General features: G+C 44.5%; 1 protein-coding gene across 9 annotated transcripts in view; it reads left to right on the forward strand.

Annotated features, from left to right (window-relative positions):
• LOC140715866 (polycomb protein SCMH1-like) overlaps positions 1-17886 on the forward strand; it is a 204417-nt gene that overhangs the window by 67221 nt on the left and 119310 nt on the right. For 6 of the 9 annotated variants that reach the window (XM_073028341.1, XM_073028342.1, XM_073028345.1 and 3 more), the window contains one exon: positions 12907-12977. The exons of the other annotated variants lie outside the window; for them this stretch is intronic. In XM_073028341.1, coding sequence (XP_072884442.1) covers positions 12907-12977 — 71 coding nt within the window. The remainder of the gene's footprint in view (positions 1-12906; positions 12978-17886) is intronic. 9 annotated transcript variants of the gene reach the window in all.

Genomic DNA, 17886 nt, shown 5'->3' on the forward strand with positions numbered 1-17886 from the left:
TTGTGGATTCCAAGTGTGTTGAAATTATGCAGCTAGGATGTGTGAAATGAAACCTGTCCAAGCTGATGTGATGAGTGTTAGCTGGCCCAGGGAGAGGCTAATCAGTCATCATTGTCTCTTGTGTCTAGTTAGCTTTCTTGCCTGGGAGATTGAATGCATTGGGATGAACTGGTAACTGTTGGTTCAGAATCAGAATCAGGTTTAATATCACCGGCGCATGTCATGAGATTTGTTGTCTTTGTGGCAACAGTACAATGCAACACTTAATAATAGAGGGAAAAAAAGCTGAATTAGAGTAAATATATTGTGGCGAGCATTTGGTCCACGATGAGAGAAGAGGAAGCTTGTTAACTCGACAACCATTTTATTGTGATAGACACAAAACAGACCGGGCACCCTGACCCGGAGAGTGAACCCAACCAGTCTCACACTGACGGGGGGAGGTGACCATCACACACCCTGGTTACCGTTAGGGTGACCCACAAAATACACGAGCAAGTAACTGTATAACCCAAGCTAAAATGTAACAATAAATAAATGAACTTTCCACCATAATCCCACAAAAGCATTTTAACGCAAGAACAATAAACAGTACTGGTCATTAGAAATGCAGGGGTGGGCTGTCGAATATGCCCCCACCCAGAATGTCACAATATATAGATAAATCAGATAGTCACAAAATTTTTTAAAAGGAAGTGAGGTAGTGTTCATGGGTTCAATGCCCATTTAGAAATCTGATAGAAGAGGGGAAGAAGCTGTTCCTGAATCATTGAGTGTGTGTTTTCAGATTTCTGTACCTCCTCCCTGATGGTAGCAATGAGAAGAGGGCATGTCCTGGGTGATGGGCGTCCTTAATGATTGGTGCCGCCTTTTAGAGGCACCGCTCCTTGAAGAAGTTTGTAAGTTATGAGCAAATCTTCAAATGACAGAATTTGGGCCATAACATAACAAACAGTAATCGGGTCTAGGCCATTCAGCCTCCTGCACCTAGCCCACTGTTCACTGAGATCAGAGCTGATGTGTTATCTTTATATCACCTATTCTGTTAACTCTATCTCCTAATGCTCTCCTTATCAGACCATCGACCTCTGCCTTAAATATACTCGACACCTGAGCCTCTATCAACCCCCCCCCCCCCCCCACCTCTGGTATTTCTAAGGTTTCCCATTTTTTAATGGGAAAATTATCTTCTGAATGGCTGTAAGTATATTGTAACCCTCAATTGCAGAAAAGCACCTTGCATCCACCTTGACAAGCCGGTCAGGAACACAGGAGATTCGGCAGATGCTGGAACTCCTGAGCAACACATGCAAAATGCTGAAGGAACTCAGCAGGTCAGGTAGCGTCTGTGGAGCAGAATAAACAGGTGACATTTCAGGGTGCGACCCTTCATCAGGACCTATGTTCAAAGTAATTATTATTATTATTATTATCAGAGTACATATATAGTACAGCCCTGAGATTCATTTTCCTGTGAGCATACTCAGCACATTTACGGAATAAAAAACAGATAAAATCAAGTTTAATTATCATTCACACCATACATGGATTCAGTCGAATAAGATAGTATTTCTCTTGGGGCCAAGGTGCAAATCATGCATTCAAAAAGTGAGAGAGAGAGAGAAGGAACACACATTGTTTGCAAGAAAACACTGTATAGTCCCAGTCCCTGGGTAACATGCAAATTGATGGTAGGGCTCCCGGCAATCCAGCTTGTCAGTCCACCGGTTGAACACTAGGGGACAGCACCGGCGGGAGAGGCCAGCTCCCGAAGGAGGACGGATGCCACACGACGGCACCTCCGGTGTCTACTCACCCGGACGGCAGCAGCTGGCAAGCCCGCAGTTTGAGGCCTAGTCCGTGCTACAGCTGAGGCCACACTGCTGCCTCGTTGCCTATCTCACCACCAAAGAATGAAAAGAGGCCTTCGGCACCTCACAATATCAACGTGCAACAGGGCCTTGTGATCGCAAGAGACGTGTCCAAGGCAGTCATTCATGGTTACGTTGAACACAACCTTCGAGTAGCATTGATCCTGCTATAGTAACTATAACCGGATGAATGGAAGATCCAGTCGAGCATAAAAGACAACAAGCTGTGCAAATATAAAAAAGTAACAATAAATAACGAGAACATGCGATGATGAGATAAAGCGTCCTTAAAATGAGATGATTGGTTGTGGGAACATCTCAATGGATGGGCAAGTGAGTGTAGTTATCCCCTTTTATTCAAGAAACTGATGGTTGCGGGGTAGTAACAGTTCTCGAACCTGGTGGTGATGAGTCTCACTCCGAAACACTGCCTGCTTATTCCCCTCCAAAACTGCTGCCTGACTTGCTGAGTTCCTCCGGCAGTTCGTGTGTGTGAGTCCTTCAGGGCTGTGGTGTTTTCAACAAAATCATCTCCAGAACAAGTGCGGGCCTAGGCTGTTTCCTCTCACACAACAAGTTTTGCCATCGCTCAGGTGAATCCTCACTGCATTCTCTGTACACAGTTTTTCAGAGCAAGAACTAAAATGTTTTTAATACCATTACTGCGGGAAGTAAAATGGAGATAAGATTTGGGGTTTGAAGACCCTTCGTCAGATGTGTGCTGGAGCTCTCTGTAAAGGAACAAGATATCACTACTTAGACCATGAGACCTTGAGACGGAATTGGGCCTTTCGGCCCATCAATTCTGCTCTGCCATTCGATCATGGTTATTTTATTTTTCCCCTCTACCCCAATATACCCAATGACTTGGCCTCTATGTCTGACTGTAGCAATGAATTCCTCAGATTCACTAACTTCTGACTAAATAAATTCCTCCTCATCTCTGCTGTATAGGGATGTCCCTGTATTCTGGGGATGTGTCCTCTGGTCCTAGACTCCCCCACTATAGGAATCATCCTGTCCACATCCACTTCATCTAGGCCTTTGAATGTTTCAATGAGATCCTCCCCCCCCCCCCCCCCCTGCATTCTGCTAAGCTCCAGTGAGGACAGGCCCAGAGCCATCAAACGCTCCTCATACATTAACCCTTTTTTTTCTGGGATCATTCTCATGAACCTCCTCTGGACCCTGTCTTGTTTTCAAAGTTCAAAAAGCTCGAAGTACATTTATTATCTAAGCACGTTTACTATATACAACCTTGAGATTCATCTCCGTGTAGGCAACCACAAAACAAACAAACTCAAGAGAACCCATTTAAAAAAGAAGACCATAAAACACCCAACGAGCAGGAATAAAATCTTGCAAACAGTGAAAGTAAGCAAATAACATTCAGAACCGAAGTTCAGGAAAGTGAGTCTACAGCCGTGAAGCTAGTCACAGCCGATCTAGGAGCCTGTTAGCTGAAGGCCACAGCCTCAGCTCAGTGCAAAGATGAGGAGCAGCGAGCTGAACAACGGCCCTTCCCTTTCCTCCAGCCCTGACACCCTGACCTTTTCAATCTATCCTGGCACTTGAAAAGGCAAAACAGCAGGTCATTCCTCACTCTTGGACCTAGGACCTGCCACTGTCATACTCTCTCAGATGTGGGACCTGCTGTCTCGATTTAGCCCATGACTGACCTGTCCAATCTGGCCCAGCGCTTAAATTGGTCAAACATCAGCTTGTTCCTCACTCTTGGACCCGGGCCCTGCGCCCCGATTCGGCCTGTCCACGCCACCCCGCAACCATCCTGCGAGACTTCAGCTCACACGGCAAAAATGCCAGGTCGTACAGGTGGTTCAAAAGTCAACTCTGAAAGGCTCTTGATTACAGCGATCGTATCCGAGAGAAAGTGTGATTAATAAAATAGTAGATTTGTTTGCTGCCAGAAAGCCGTCGCTGCGCTTCACCAGCACCATCTTAAACCGGCAGCGCAACCAAGGCCACCATTCTGGTTTTCTTCCTAGTTGCTTGCCGATCTTGTAAGTTAATTGTAGATGGTTGACGTTCAAGGGTATTGAGGCTACTCTGAACACCAACACCTGTCAGTCCCGCTGTTTGAAATAATTACGCTACCTTCCTGTGTCTCCACCACATATCTCTGCATTCTTCTATCTGCTGGGTCCCGGTCCATTCCTTTATCTTGTATATATCTCCCTTGAGCCTCACAGCCCACGTGACCACCGAGGTTTGTATCATCAGCAAATTTTAATCAGGATTAATGATGCAGACCATGAATATTCAGAATCCCGGGAGTGTCTCACTGACTCCAGATTAATTTTATCCCACTTTTGTTACCTGTTCATTAAACTAGTCCTCATCCCATGACGGTATCTTAAATAGAGTATCAGGTTTAGGACGGTGGTAGTGTTTGGCGTTGCGGTGTCTGTCAAGCTTGACAATTAGCTCGCAGGTGTTTCATCACCAGTCGAGGTGACGTCCTCAGTGAGCAGTTGCTGGTGTTTCTCTCTGGGGCTGCTCGTGTTTATATAGCCATCCCCTCACCCACCCCCGCTTGATTGCTTCGGTCCTGACCTTCAGTGATCTTTCAATTCCATTGCTCCCGTTCCTTTGGCTTTTTAGGAGTTTTTTTAAGATGGTGTCCTCTTTGTTATGTTTCTTCACAGAGTTATCACCAAGTCAGTACCTGTGCAGCCAGAAAGGAGATTAACGTGTCAGCTCAAAACCCCTTAATCACAATTGATGAATCATTCTGATGAGAGATCTTCAACCTAAAATATTAACTGCCTGACAGCGCCAACAGCCCCCACCCTCCCCCACCGAGTTTGAATTTATTTTGGACTTTCAGCATCTGCTGCATTTTAGCCACTGTCGTCGGCATGGTAGCGTAGCGGTCAGCACAATGCTTTACATTACCAAGCGACTCAGGTTCAATTCCCACCGCTGCCTGTAAAGAACTTGTACGCTCTCCTCATGACCCGGTGGCTTTCCTCTGGGTGCTCTAGTTTCCTCCCACAGTCCAAAGACGTACCAGTGGGTGATTGGTCAATTGGTCATTGTAAATTGTCCGCGATTAGGCTCAAAGGGCCGGAACGGCCTACTCTGCAATGTATCTCAATAAATAAATAAAGTGACAAACTGCTGGAGGTGCTCAGAGGGCCGAGGAGAATCTGTGGGAGGAAAGGATTCCTGTACTCGCTGGAATTCAGAAGTTAGTTTAATTGTTCACATGAGCATAAAATTGGGCGACGTAGGCTTGTTGTCCTGAAAGGCTTGTTCCGTGCTGTAGCTCCAAATGAGTACTTATTTATTTATTTCCACGCCTTGTGGAGCATTGGGCGACATCTTAGCATTTGTCTGTTTTTTCCCCAAGGCAGAGTTGCTAGCTGGACGCTCAACCTGGCGTGGATGGAAAGCATGCAAGGAGCCGGCTGGATTTGAACTCAAAGTCTGGCTGGCTATCTCTAAATTAAGGTTTTGTAAATGCAAGGGCGGGGGTGTGAGAACAATGAGCTTATTAATATCTAGAGGAAAAAGAAGATAAAAAATACCCGGCTATCTATCTTTACCTGGTTAATATTCATAAGTGCACTCACTATGGGAAGTGAAGCATTTCGAATTCAATCTGTTTTCTAGTTTAAAACCAGCACTCTCGGCACAGCAATCTCATTAGGGTCCGAGGGAAGTCAAGCATTCACTGGGATCCAGGAATTGGATTTTGTTTAATCTCGTCAAGAAAAAAACCTGTGCCTGTTCACTCAGAGCCCTGGATCCACATGCACTGGTATCGCGTGTGACACCGAAACGTGGAATAAAGAGAAAGAAAAGGGACAACACTATAATTCTTCGGGTTGCACTTTGCTCCTCGCTGTCTGCGAATGCAATTTCTGTTTTCCCTTTCCAGTTATCCAGCTTACAGGTGGTTGGAGGAGATCATAAGGGGGGGGGGGGGGTGTGAGAGGTAAATTATCTTACACAGAGAGTGGCCAGGGCTGTTGGTAGAGGCAAGTTGTATTTATTTGTTGAGATACAGCACGGAATAGGCCCGCAGTCCCCTGATTTAATCCTAGCCCAGTCACGGGACAATTTACAATGACCAGCTGGTACATCTTTGGACTGTGGGAGGAAACCGGAGCACCCGGAGGAAACCCACGCGGTCACGGGGAGAACGTACAAACTCCTTACAGGCAGCGATGGGAATCGAACCTGGGTTGTCTGTACTGTGAAGCGTTGTGCTAACCACTACACAACTGTGCCGTCCTACATGAGGGGCATTCAAGACACTCTTAGGCCCGTGGATAATAGAAAAATGGAGAGCGATGTGGGAGAAAAGGGTTAGATTGACCTTAGAGTAGGTTAAAATGTCAGTCCAACAGACTGGGCCATAGGGTCTACACTGTTCCATGTTTAACTTTACTGAAAGCTCAAGCACTGAATACAGTGCCTCGTTGCTACCTGAAAACAGATTTACATTGAACACTTCAATCACCAGTTGCCAATCCAAATGTTTTCTTCCCGATTTCACGCCAGTTTTTGCAAAGATCACACCGCTAAATAGAAGGTCTTATTCCTTCAAGCTTCCAACGGCATTTCAAAGTTCAAAGTAAATTTATTATCAAAGTACATACTGTATAAGTCACCGTGGACAACCCTGAGATTCATTTTCTTGTGGGCATACTCAATAAATCCATAATAGGATAATAACCATTATAGAATCCATAAAAGAGCACTCTAACTTGGGTGTTCAAGCAGTGTGCAAAAGACAACAAACTGGGCAAATACAAAAAGAAGAAGCAATAATACAAACAAGTAACAATAAATACTGAGAACATGAGGTGAACAGACAGACATACTTTATTGATTCCGAGGGAAATTGGGTTTCGTTACAGTCGCACCAACCAAGAATAGTGTAGAAATATAGCAATATAAAACCATAAATAATTAAATAATAATAAGTAAATTAAGCCAAGTGGTAATAAGTCCAGGACCAGACTATTGGCTCAGGGTGTCTGACACTCCGAGGGAGGAGTTGTAAAGTTTGATGGCCACAGGCAGGAATGACTTCCTATGACGCTCAGTGTTGCATCTTGGTGGAATGAGTCTCTGGCTGAATGTACTCCTGTGCCTAACCAGTACATTATGGAGTGGATGGGAGACATTGTCCAAGATGGCACGCAACTTGGACAACATCCTCTTTTCAGACGCCACCGTCAGAGAGTCCAGTTCCACCCCTCTTCACCCCTGAAGAGTCCTTCAAAGTGAGTCCACAGGTTGTGGGAACATTTCAATGATGGGGCAAGTGACATTGAGTGATGTTATTCCCTTTGGTTTAAGAGCCTGATGGTTGAGGGGTAATAACTGTTCCCAAACCTGGTGGAGTGAGTCCTGAGGCTCCTGCACCACCTTCCTGATGGCAGCAGTGAGAAGAGAGCCTGACCTGGACGGAGAGGGTCTCTGATGATGGAAGCTGCTTTCTCTGCATTTCAAGTGCAGGGGTTCCACTGGATGAGGTCGTCAGCACCCAGAGTTCAGATCCCATCATTGGCTAATCTAGTGTTTGATACTGAAAACCAGAGGCTGAAGGTTTGTCGATGTCTTGGAAGTCGAAAGCCTTCAGGGAGAAGGTACAAGAGCTCCAGGACTCACACCTCCAGGTTCAAGAACAGTTGCCACCCCACACCTAGCAGGCTCCTGAACAAAAGAAGATAATTACACTGATCCATTGAGAAGTTCCCACAACCAATGATCTCACTTTAAGAACTCCTTATCTTGTTATTTCATACTCTTGTTAATTGTTATGTATTTATATTCAAATTTGCAGAGTTTGTTGTCCTCTGCACTCTGGTTGATCTTTCATTGGTTCTGTTCTAGTTATTCTATAGATTTGCTGAGTTGCTGTTGTGTCCTGTGTTGTACTGGCAAGCCTTTGGTTATGCTATGTTGGTGCCAGAACGTGTGGCGGCCCACTTGCGGGCTGCCCCCAGCACATCCTGAGGTGGTGTGGTTGTTACCGCAAATGACACAGTTCACTATGTTTCAAAGTGCATGTGATGCCTTATGCACATACGTATAGCTAATGAGCCTAAGACTTTAGTACAGTACTGTATTTGTCAACCTGTAACAGAGATTGAGTTTGTAAGTCTGGTGCGAGTAAAGGATGTTCGGAAGGGTGAGGGTGGAGCGCCGTGGGAGGGGTGTGGGACAGGTGGCAGAGAAGGAGTGCCAGGGGTATGGGTTTGGCGCAGGTGTAGACATACCCAACTCTGAGACACCAGGCAGGGTCACTTAATTCCAGACAATTGATTTATTGATCATTACAGAATGTCTCTCTGGTGCTTCCCATTCCCTCCCCTCTCCCTTCCCCTTTTCCCTACTGCGATTCCCCTCTCCCCGTTCTCAATCCACAATAGAGACCCATATCAGAATCAGGTTTATCATCATTCACATGACATGAATTTTTTTTTTTGCAGCAGTACAGTGCAATACATAAAATTACTACAGTACTGTGTAAAAGTCTTAGGCACCCAGCAATATATATGTGCCTGAGACTTTTGCACAGGATTGTTTGTAAGATAAATGAATCCAAATGTGAAAACTCCAGACTAGAACTGCGAGCTGTTAGTAAAAGTCCTGGGTAAGTGCCCGGGAAGGTTTCTGCACAAATCCATCCTGTTGGGTATTGGCAAGATGGATATCGTGAGGTTTTGGCACTGGGGCTCCCTGTTTAAGATTAAGGACCCACATATTTAAGACAAAGACAGAGGCAATATTTAGAAGAGATTCTGCAGATGCTGGAAATCTTGAGCAGCACACACAAGATGCTGGAGGAACTCAGCAGGTCGAGCAGCATTGTGGGAAAAAGATGGCTGTTTATTCCTCTCCATCAAGGCCAAGTCATCGGGCGTATTTAAGGCAGAGGTTAGAGGTTAATAGGTTCTGGATTAGTAAGGGTGTCAAAGGTTACAGGGAGACGGCAGGAGAATCGTGTGTGTGTGTGTGTGTGTGTGTGTGTGTGTGTGTGTGAGAGAGAGAGAGAGAGAGAGATATGGCATTTGTTAGTCTCGCGAGACCATGGATCTGCGCCTGGAAAGTCTTGTCCTCCCCTGGGCAGGGTTGTATGGAAGACCAGCAGCAAGTCTCCCCTCTCCACGCCACTGATGTTGTCCAAGGGAAGGGCAAGGGCCGATACAGCTTGGCACCGGTGTCATCGCAGGAGTTGCCAGATCGAGGTTGAAGGCAACGTCAGACTGCCTTAGGGACTCCAGCTCCGGATTTGTCCTCAGGGTTTACTCCCGAAGCCTCTCCCATGAGTGGGTATGGCCGCAAGGCAGCAGAGGTTTGAAATCAGAGTTTTCCCTCTCTTAGGTGGACTGCCTTCCCAAGCATATGTGTGTGTTGTGTTTGTATATGTATATATATATTATAAAAATTAAGTGCTAAAAGTGGAAGAAAGAAAAAGTAGTGATGTAGTGTTCATAGATTCAATGTCCATTCAGAAATCTGATGGCAGAGGGGAAGAGGCTGTTCCTGAATCGTTGAGTGTGTGTCTTCAGGCTCCTGTACCTCCTCCCGGACGGTAGCAATGAGAAGAGGGCACGTCCTGGGTGGTGGGGGTCCTTAATGATGGACGCATCCATTTTGGGGCATTGCTCCTTGAGATGTCCTGGTATATTTATGTATTTATATACATTTTATTCCAGATCCATACTTTAATGTCTAAATTTACATTTTATGTAATTCTTTTTCTTTATAATTATTGGATATTGTTTTTGTTGCAAGTCCCACCAGTGCACCACAGCAAATTCCTCAGAATCTCAGCTTCTCATGGTGACTTGGCCTCCACAGCTGCCTGTGGTGATGAATCCCACAGATTCACCGCTCTCTGGCTAGAGAAATTCTTCGTCATCTCTGTTCTAAAAAGACGCTCCTATATTCTGAGGCTTTGTATTCTGGGTTTAGGCTGCCCCGCCATAGGAAATATCCCCTCCACATCCATTCCATTGAGGCTTTTCAACACACACAAAATGCTGGAGGGACTCAGCAGGTCAGGCAGCAGCCATGACAGAAGAGTAAACGGATGACTGGCCATGACTGGCAAGGAAGAGGAGAAGTCAGAGTAAGAAGGTGGGAGGAGGGGAGGAAGAAGTACAAGGTGGTAGGTGATAGGTGAAACCAAGAGAGGGGGAGTGAAGTAAAGAGCTGGGAAGTTTAAAAAATGAGGTCACCCCTCAATTTTCTGTATTCCAGTAAGTACAGGCCCAGAGCCATCAAGCACTCCTCCTATGACAAGCCTTTCGATCCCAGAAACGTTTTTGTGGACCTCTTTTGAACCCTCTCTGGTGTCAGCACATCCTTTCTCAGATAAGGGGCCTAAAACTGCTCACGGTGCTCCAAACGAAGCCTCACCTGTGCTTTATAAAGCCTCCACATTACATCCTTGATTTTATATTCCAGTCCTCTCGAAATGAATTCTAACATCGCATTTGCCTTCCTCGCCACAGACTCGACCTGCAAATTTCCTGTGCTATGCCAGCAGTAATTTGATTTTGTATAAAAGAAGTTCTGGTGCTCCTTATGGTATAGTGTCGCCCTGTTCTACATTTCTGCTTTCCAGTGGTCGATGTATCAAATGACATGTTTGTGCCAGCTGTATTTTCAGACACTGAGGGACTTGACAGTTTCTGTTTTCTGTATTTCAGTATAACATTGAAATGTTTTGAATATCTTGCAAATTCCACCCACTATGTAACAAGCCTGCCTTTGTTCTAACTCTTCCCTGTAGCACTTCATTTCATGCATAGAGTGCTGTGCACAAGTCTGAGGGGAGGGAACGGAAGCACCAGAGAGACATTCTGTAATGGTCAATAAACCAGTTGTTAGGAATCGAATGACCTTGCCCCAGGGCTGGGTGTGTCTTTCCTCCCTGGCCCTGGCACTCCATCTCTGCCACCTGTCCCTCACCCCTCCCATAGCACCATTCTCAACAAGCTTTGCTCCCGCCAGATTTACAAAACTCGCCCTCCGCCCCACCTTGAGAAACAGAGAACAGAGCAAAAGTCTTAGACACCCTGGTTATATATACCTAAGAGCTTTGCACAGTACTGTACAAAAATTAGTCTCGGGCAGTAGATCCTAATATTGGAAAGTCTGAGCTGTGGGCAATGAGTGGTAGATTGTCCTTTTAAAGCCAACACTGAGTGATTTCTGCCTCAGACTTTTCCAGCCACTATTGGTTCTTGCCAGCTGAGAATCGGGAACAGGTTTATTAATTGCAGCATTTTGCAGACTTTCTCTTGTTTCAGGTTGATTATTATGGGCCTGTGTGACATGAAATCTGTTTTGTGGCAGCAGCACAGTGCAGAGGCACAGAAATGACCATTAATTACCAAAATACTTCATGCAAAAAGACAACCTCGGTTTCACGGAGCATTCGGAAATCTGATGGCGGCGGGAATGAAGCTGCTTCTCAGTCAATGAGTGTTCTTCTACCCCAGGGGTTCCCAACCTCTTTTTGCTCCATGGACCACTACCATTAACCAGACCCAGCAACATTTCCTCTGTACTTTTTAACCTTATTTATATCTTTCCTGTAGGTAGGTGACCAAAACTGCGCATAATACTCCAAATTAGGTCTTACACAACTTCAACATAGCATCCCATGGCCTGTACTCATTTGTGACGGCCAATGTGCCAAAAGCTTTCTTTACGACCCTATCTACCTGTGACGCCACTTTTAAATATGGACCTTCATTCTACCGCACTCCTCAGTGCCCTACCGTTCACTGTGTAAGACCTACCCTGGTTGGTCCTCCCGGTGTCACACCTCGTACTGCTCTATATTAAATTCCACCTGCCATTTTTTTAGCCCATTTTTCCAGCTGGTCCAGATCCTGCTGCAAGCTCTGATGGTCTACCTCACTCTCCACTACACCCCTAATCTTGGTGTCATCCGCAAATCTGCCACATTATTCTTCAGATTGTTGATATGGATGACAAACAAGAACAGATTTAGCACCGATCCATGTGGCAATCCACTAGTCAGAACTCCAATTCGAGAGGCAACCATCTACTACCTCTCTCTGGCTTCCCCCACAAAGCCAATGTCTAATCTAATTTATTACATCATCTTGAGCAGCCTCTCATGCGGGACTTTGTCTAATGCATTACTAAAGCCCGCGTAGACAACATCCACTGCCTTGCCTTCATCCACTCTCCTGGTAACGTCTTTGAAAAGCTCTACATGATTGGTTTGACCTGACCTACCACGCACAATGTCATGCTGACTATCCTTTATCAGTCCATGTCTACTTAAATACTCGTACATTGAGTCCCTTAGAATACCTTCCAAAAGCTTTTCCACTGCTGATGTCAGGTTCACCGGCCTATAATTTCCTGCTTTATAACGTAACATCTCAACTCCCGTACTCACTATGATTTGTGAAGGCCAATGTGCCGAAAGCTTTCTTTACGACCCTATCAACCTGTGATGCCACTTTCAATGAATTAAGTAGATTTTTTTCTGAAATCTGAATCGGATTCAGGTTTAATATCATCGTGAAATTTGTTAACTTAGCGGCAGAGGGACAATGCAATACGTGATAAATATAGAAAAGAACTGAATTACAGTAAGTATATCTATGTATGTATGTTAAATAGTTAAATTAAAGAAATAGTGCAAAGACAGAAAAAAAAAGTAGTGAGGTCGTGTTCATGGGTTCAATGTCCACTCAGAAATCAGACGGCAGAGGGGAAGAATCTGATCCTGAATTGCTGAGTATGTGCCTTCAGGCTTCTGTATGGTAACAATGAGAAGAGGGCACATCCTGGTTGATGGGGGTCCTTAACGATGGACACCCCCTTTTGAGGCACCGCTCCTGAAGATGTCCTGGAATCTGGGGAGGCGAGTGCCCATGTTGGAGCTGACTGAGTTTAACATGGGATTGTAAATATTATTGGGCATTGAGAGGATATATTTTTTTATTCTTCCCTGTTGCTGTTGAATTTAATTTACTTACCATTTTGTTTCTGCTTTCAGGTCAGTTCAGTTGGGACAAATACCTTAAGGAGACAGGCGCTGTTGCTGCCCCTTCCTATTGCTTTAAGCAGGTGAAATGGGCTTTTATTGTATCATAGTGTGTTGTTACCAATTGTTTAGTCCCGGGAGTTGTATGCAATGTTCACACAAACTCTTCACGTGTTGGTTCATTTGCCTCCTCCTTTAGCTACCCGAATACTACCAAGGTTCATGCTGTGGTCACTAACTCCAAATAATGCATTTTACATCCGTTACTTAACTATATAAAAATGTTTCTGCTGCTCTCTTCCTTCCCAGGGCATTAGTCAGGGGGTATTTTGGCTCATCCAGGTCTAAGATAGCATGGTTAGCAAAACGCTTTACAGTGCAGGTGACCTGGGTTTGATTTGCAAGGAGTTTTGTATGGTTTCCCCTGTGACCCCGTGGGTTTCCTCTGGATTTCTTCCCACAGTCCACAGCTGTACCGGTTGGTCATTGGAAATTGTCCTCGTGATTAGGCTAGGCTGAAATCGGGGATTTGCTCGGCGGCGTGGCTCTATCTCAATAAAAAATGAATACGGGAAAAAGCATAAGCACGTGTGCAGTTAGTTTAGGATGCAGTGACATCACTCACCTAGATCCTGTGTCGGCCATTTTGTTTACTAATGGCGGTACAGTGTAGGGTAGGCCCTTGCAGCTCTTTGAGCCAATCAGAATCGGGTTTAATAACACTGGCATGTGTCGTGAAATTTGGTGTCTTTACAGTGCAGTACTAGACATAATAATACACAAAAAATATCTGAATTACAGTAAGTATATACAGTATATATTAAATAGTTAAATAAGTAGTTCATGGGTTCAGTGGCCTCCGATTTAACCTGAGCCTATCAACGGGACAATTTACAATAACCAATTAACCTACCAACCGGCACGTCTTTGGACTGTGGGAGGAAACTGGAGCACCCGGAGGAAACCCGCAGTGGTCACGGGGAGAATGTACAAATTCCTTACAGGCAGCAGCGGGAATTGAACCTGGGCCACCAGTACTGTAAAGCATTGTGCAGACCACTACACTACCAGACCTCCCTCTCATATGCCTTTGAGAACATGTGCAACAGTGTTTAAAAGATCCTACTTATAAAGGTGGTAGTACGTTGTTAAATTCAATATTCAAATGAGTTACATTGTTCAGACTTCAGCCATATTTTAAATAGCACTATCGTTCGTTCCTTAATTATATGCTGTGTTGTATGACGTGGGTGTTCATGGTCTTTCCATGACCATGATTGTTCTTGGCAAATTTTTCTACAGAAATGGTTTGCCATTGCCTTCTTCTGGGCAGTGTCTTTACAAGACGGGTGACCCCAGCCATTATCAATACTTTTTTAAGAGATTGTCCACCTGGTGTCAGTGGTCACATAACCAGGACTTGTGATATGTACCAGCTGCTCGTACGACCATCCACCACCTGCTCCCATGGCTTCATGAGACCGTGATCGAAGGCTAAGTAGGTGCTACACCTCACCCAAGGGTGACCTGCAGGCTAGCGGAGAGAAGAAGTGCCTTACACCTTCTTTGGTGGAGACGCATCTCCAATCTGCCACCCAACGAGAGATATTCCATTCATACTCTCAGTGATTATTAGGTTCAGGAGTGGAACCTGGTGGGTTCTTCTGCTGCTGTAGCCCATCCACTTCAAGGTTTAGTGTGTTGTGTGTTCAGAGATGCTCTTCTGCGTACCTACGTTGTAACGTGTGGTTACTTGAATTGCTTTTACCTTCTTGTCAGCTTGAACCAGTCTTATTCTCCTCTGGCCTCTCTCATTAACAAGGTGTTTTCACCCACAGTACTGCCACACACTGGATGTTTATTTTTGTTTCTCACACCATTCTCTGTGAACTCTGAGACTGTCGTGCGTGGAATTCCCAGGAGATCAGCAGTTTCTGAGATACTCAAACCACCCCATCTGGCACCACCAATCATTCCACGGTCAAAGTCACTTAGATTACGTTTCTTCCCCATTGTGAAGTTTGGTGTGAATAATAACTGAACCTCTTGACCATGTCTGCATGCTTTTATGCATTGAGTTGCTGCCACATGATTGGCTGATTAGATTTTTGCAATAACGAGCAACTATATCTAATAAAGTGGCCAGCAAGTGTCCTTATCAATTTTAGATTCAGAAAGCCTCACTATACATTCCTGAAATAACCCGTAACATCAATAAATTATTCAGCTACAAAGTATACTGTTAATTATTAAAGTATAATTAATTCATAATTTTATCCATCTGGTTTGCGAGTTTAGTTATGTTCCAAATTGATTTATCTGGTATTTCATTGTAATTCTTCAAATCACACAACTTGTGCAATTTCATTTCCCTGTGTTGAAAGCTAACTCACAGTTGAGCAATGTGTTTTGGGCGTTAATGAGAACAAATTTCTGTTTTATATAAATAGAAAGCTACCAGAGAATATTGAATGCAAGTGATGTGAAATTTACTATTGGAGTCAGGGAGCAGAGGGAACGTGAATTTAGTGATTTCAGATTGGGCTAAATGTGCAGAAGTGTGAAGTAAATTTTAATATCTGAGTACATATATGTCACCATATACAACCCTAAGGTTCATGCTCTTGTGGGCATTCTCAATAAATCCATAGAATAATAACCATAATGGGATCAATAAAAGTCCGCCAAGCTAGGACATTCAACCAGAGTGCAGAAGACAACAAACTTGGCAAATACAGAAAGAAGAAACAATAATAATAAATAAATTAGCAATAAATATCGAGAACATGAGATGAAGAGTCCTTGAAAGTGGGAGTCCATTGGTGGTGGGAACTTTCAATGGTGGGGCAAGACAAGTTGAGTGAAGTTATCCTCTCTGGTTCAAGAGCCTAATGGTTGAGGGGTAATAACTGTTCCCAAACCTGGTGGGGTGAGTCCTGAGGCTCCTGTACCTTCTTCTTGATGGCAGTAGCGAGAAGAGAACATGGCCTAGTGGTGGGGGGGGTCTCTGATGATGAAGAAAACAAAATATGCAAATTTAAGAATGTATTTATTTATTTAGAGATACAATACATAATAAATAAATAGATATATTAATAATATTGAGAGCATATGAGTTGCAGAGTCCTTGGAAGTGAGTCCAAAGAATCAGTTCAGTGTTGAGGTGAGTGAAGTTACTGTCGAATATCCTTTCGCTCCATCTTATAACAAGCTACAGTTAACTCAGAGTAGATCAATGATAGCACATTTATTTTACCTGCTGCAAGGGAAGACTAAAACTTCACAAGAGCTGGTGATAGCTTCGAGAAAAGACAGCATAGTCACTCCTTTCTATACAAGTGTTATATACGCGTGCCATTTCAAGGACACAGTGCATTCTGTTCATCTGCTTGACTAATGCTCTTGGCATTCCTCCAGGAACGAATTAGAAAGAGAGCGAATTTCTAGAGAAAACCACTTGTCTTTCTGCAGTTTGTCATCTACTCAAGGCCCATTGGCATGATATTGCACGAACACTATTAGCAAAGCACTCTGGTACAGTACAGGTTCCATTTTGTTCCTACAAGTAAAGTACAGTTGGACATTATCCACACTGGTTCCAGAGGAGCGTATTGTTGTTGCAGGATTTCCTAAAGGATTCCTTGCAGTATGAGTCAGTGATAAGGAAGGCAAATGCAATGTTAGGACTAGAATAGAAGAACAAGGATGTGATGCTGAGGCTTTATGAGGCATTGGTCAGATCACAGTGGAGTATTGTAGACAGTTTTGGGCCCCTAATCTGCGTTTGTAAGAAAAACTGGCTTTGGGGTAGGTCCAGAGATTCACAAGAATGATTCCAGGAATGAGAGGGTTAACATGTGGGGAGTTTTTGATGGCTCTCGGCTTTTACTTGGGTGGAGTTCAGATGAATGAAAAGGGAATCTCATTGAAGCCTATCGAATATTGAAAGGCCTAGCTGGTGTGAACATGGAGAGGATATTCCCTATAGTGGGAGAGTCTAGGACCAGAGGGCATGGCCTCAGAATAGAGAGACGTCGATTTAGAACAGAGGTGAGGAGGAATTTCTTTAGCCAGAATGAGGAGTCCAAGTCATTGGGTATACTTGAAGCAGAGGTTGACGAGACTCCTGATTGGTCGGTGGGTGGCGGGAGGGGGAGTCACAGGGAGAAGGCAGCAGATTGGGACTGAGAGGAATAATAAATCAGCCATAATGGAATGGTGGAGCGGACTCGATGGGCCAAATGGTCGAATTCTGCTCTTACTGTACGTCTTATGGCCCTATGCTCAGTGTGTGGACTTAATGGATACAAGAACCTTTTCGTTTGCGGTATGATCCCAACTCAACAACCATGTCCTCTTGCACCTTGAGTGACCTGTGTCCTGTTTATTTGCTCTCTGGCCGGTGTGGATTAATTTCTGCACTGTGTGTGTGTGTGTGTGTGTATGTCTCTTGCAGATGGATTCGAAGTGTGAGTTTCAGAGGAAGTAATCACAAGCAAATGCAGTTAGTGGCAGAGTCACACAGCAGAGAAGCAGGTCATTTGGCCTACCTTACGGACGGGCAGAATCAAAATCAGGTTTACTGTCACTGGCACACGTCGTGCAATTTGTTGTAGTGCAGCACCAGTACATTGCAATACATGATCATAAAAGCTGTAAATTACAGTAAGAAGTGTTTGTATATATTACTAAGTTAAAGAAGTAGTGCAAAAATAGAAATTAAGAAGTAGTGAGGTAGTATTCATGGGTTCAATATCCATTCAAAAATCAGATGGCAGAGGGTAAGAAGTTGTTGCTGAATCATTGAGTGTGTGCCTTCAGGCTCCTGTACCTCCTCCCTGATGGTAGTAATGAGAAGAGGCGTCTTCAGGCTCCTGTACCTCTTCCCTGATGGTAGTAATGAGAAGAGGGGCCTTCAGGCTCCTGTACCTCCTTCCTGATGGTAGTAATGAGAAGAGGGGTCTTCAGGCTCCTGTACCTCCTCCCTGATGG

This window comes from Hemitrygon akajei, chromosome 24 (genome assembly GCF_048418815.1).
Source record: "Hemitrygon akajei chromosome 24, sHemAka1.3, whole genome shotgun sequence".
Taxonomy (NCBI): Eukaryota; Metazoa; Chordata; class Chondrichthyes; order Myliobatiformes; family Dasyatidae; genus Hemitrygon; species Hemitrygon akajei.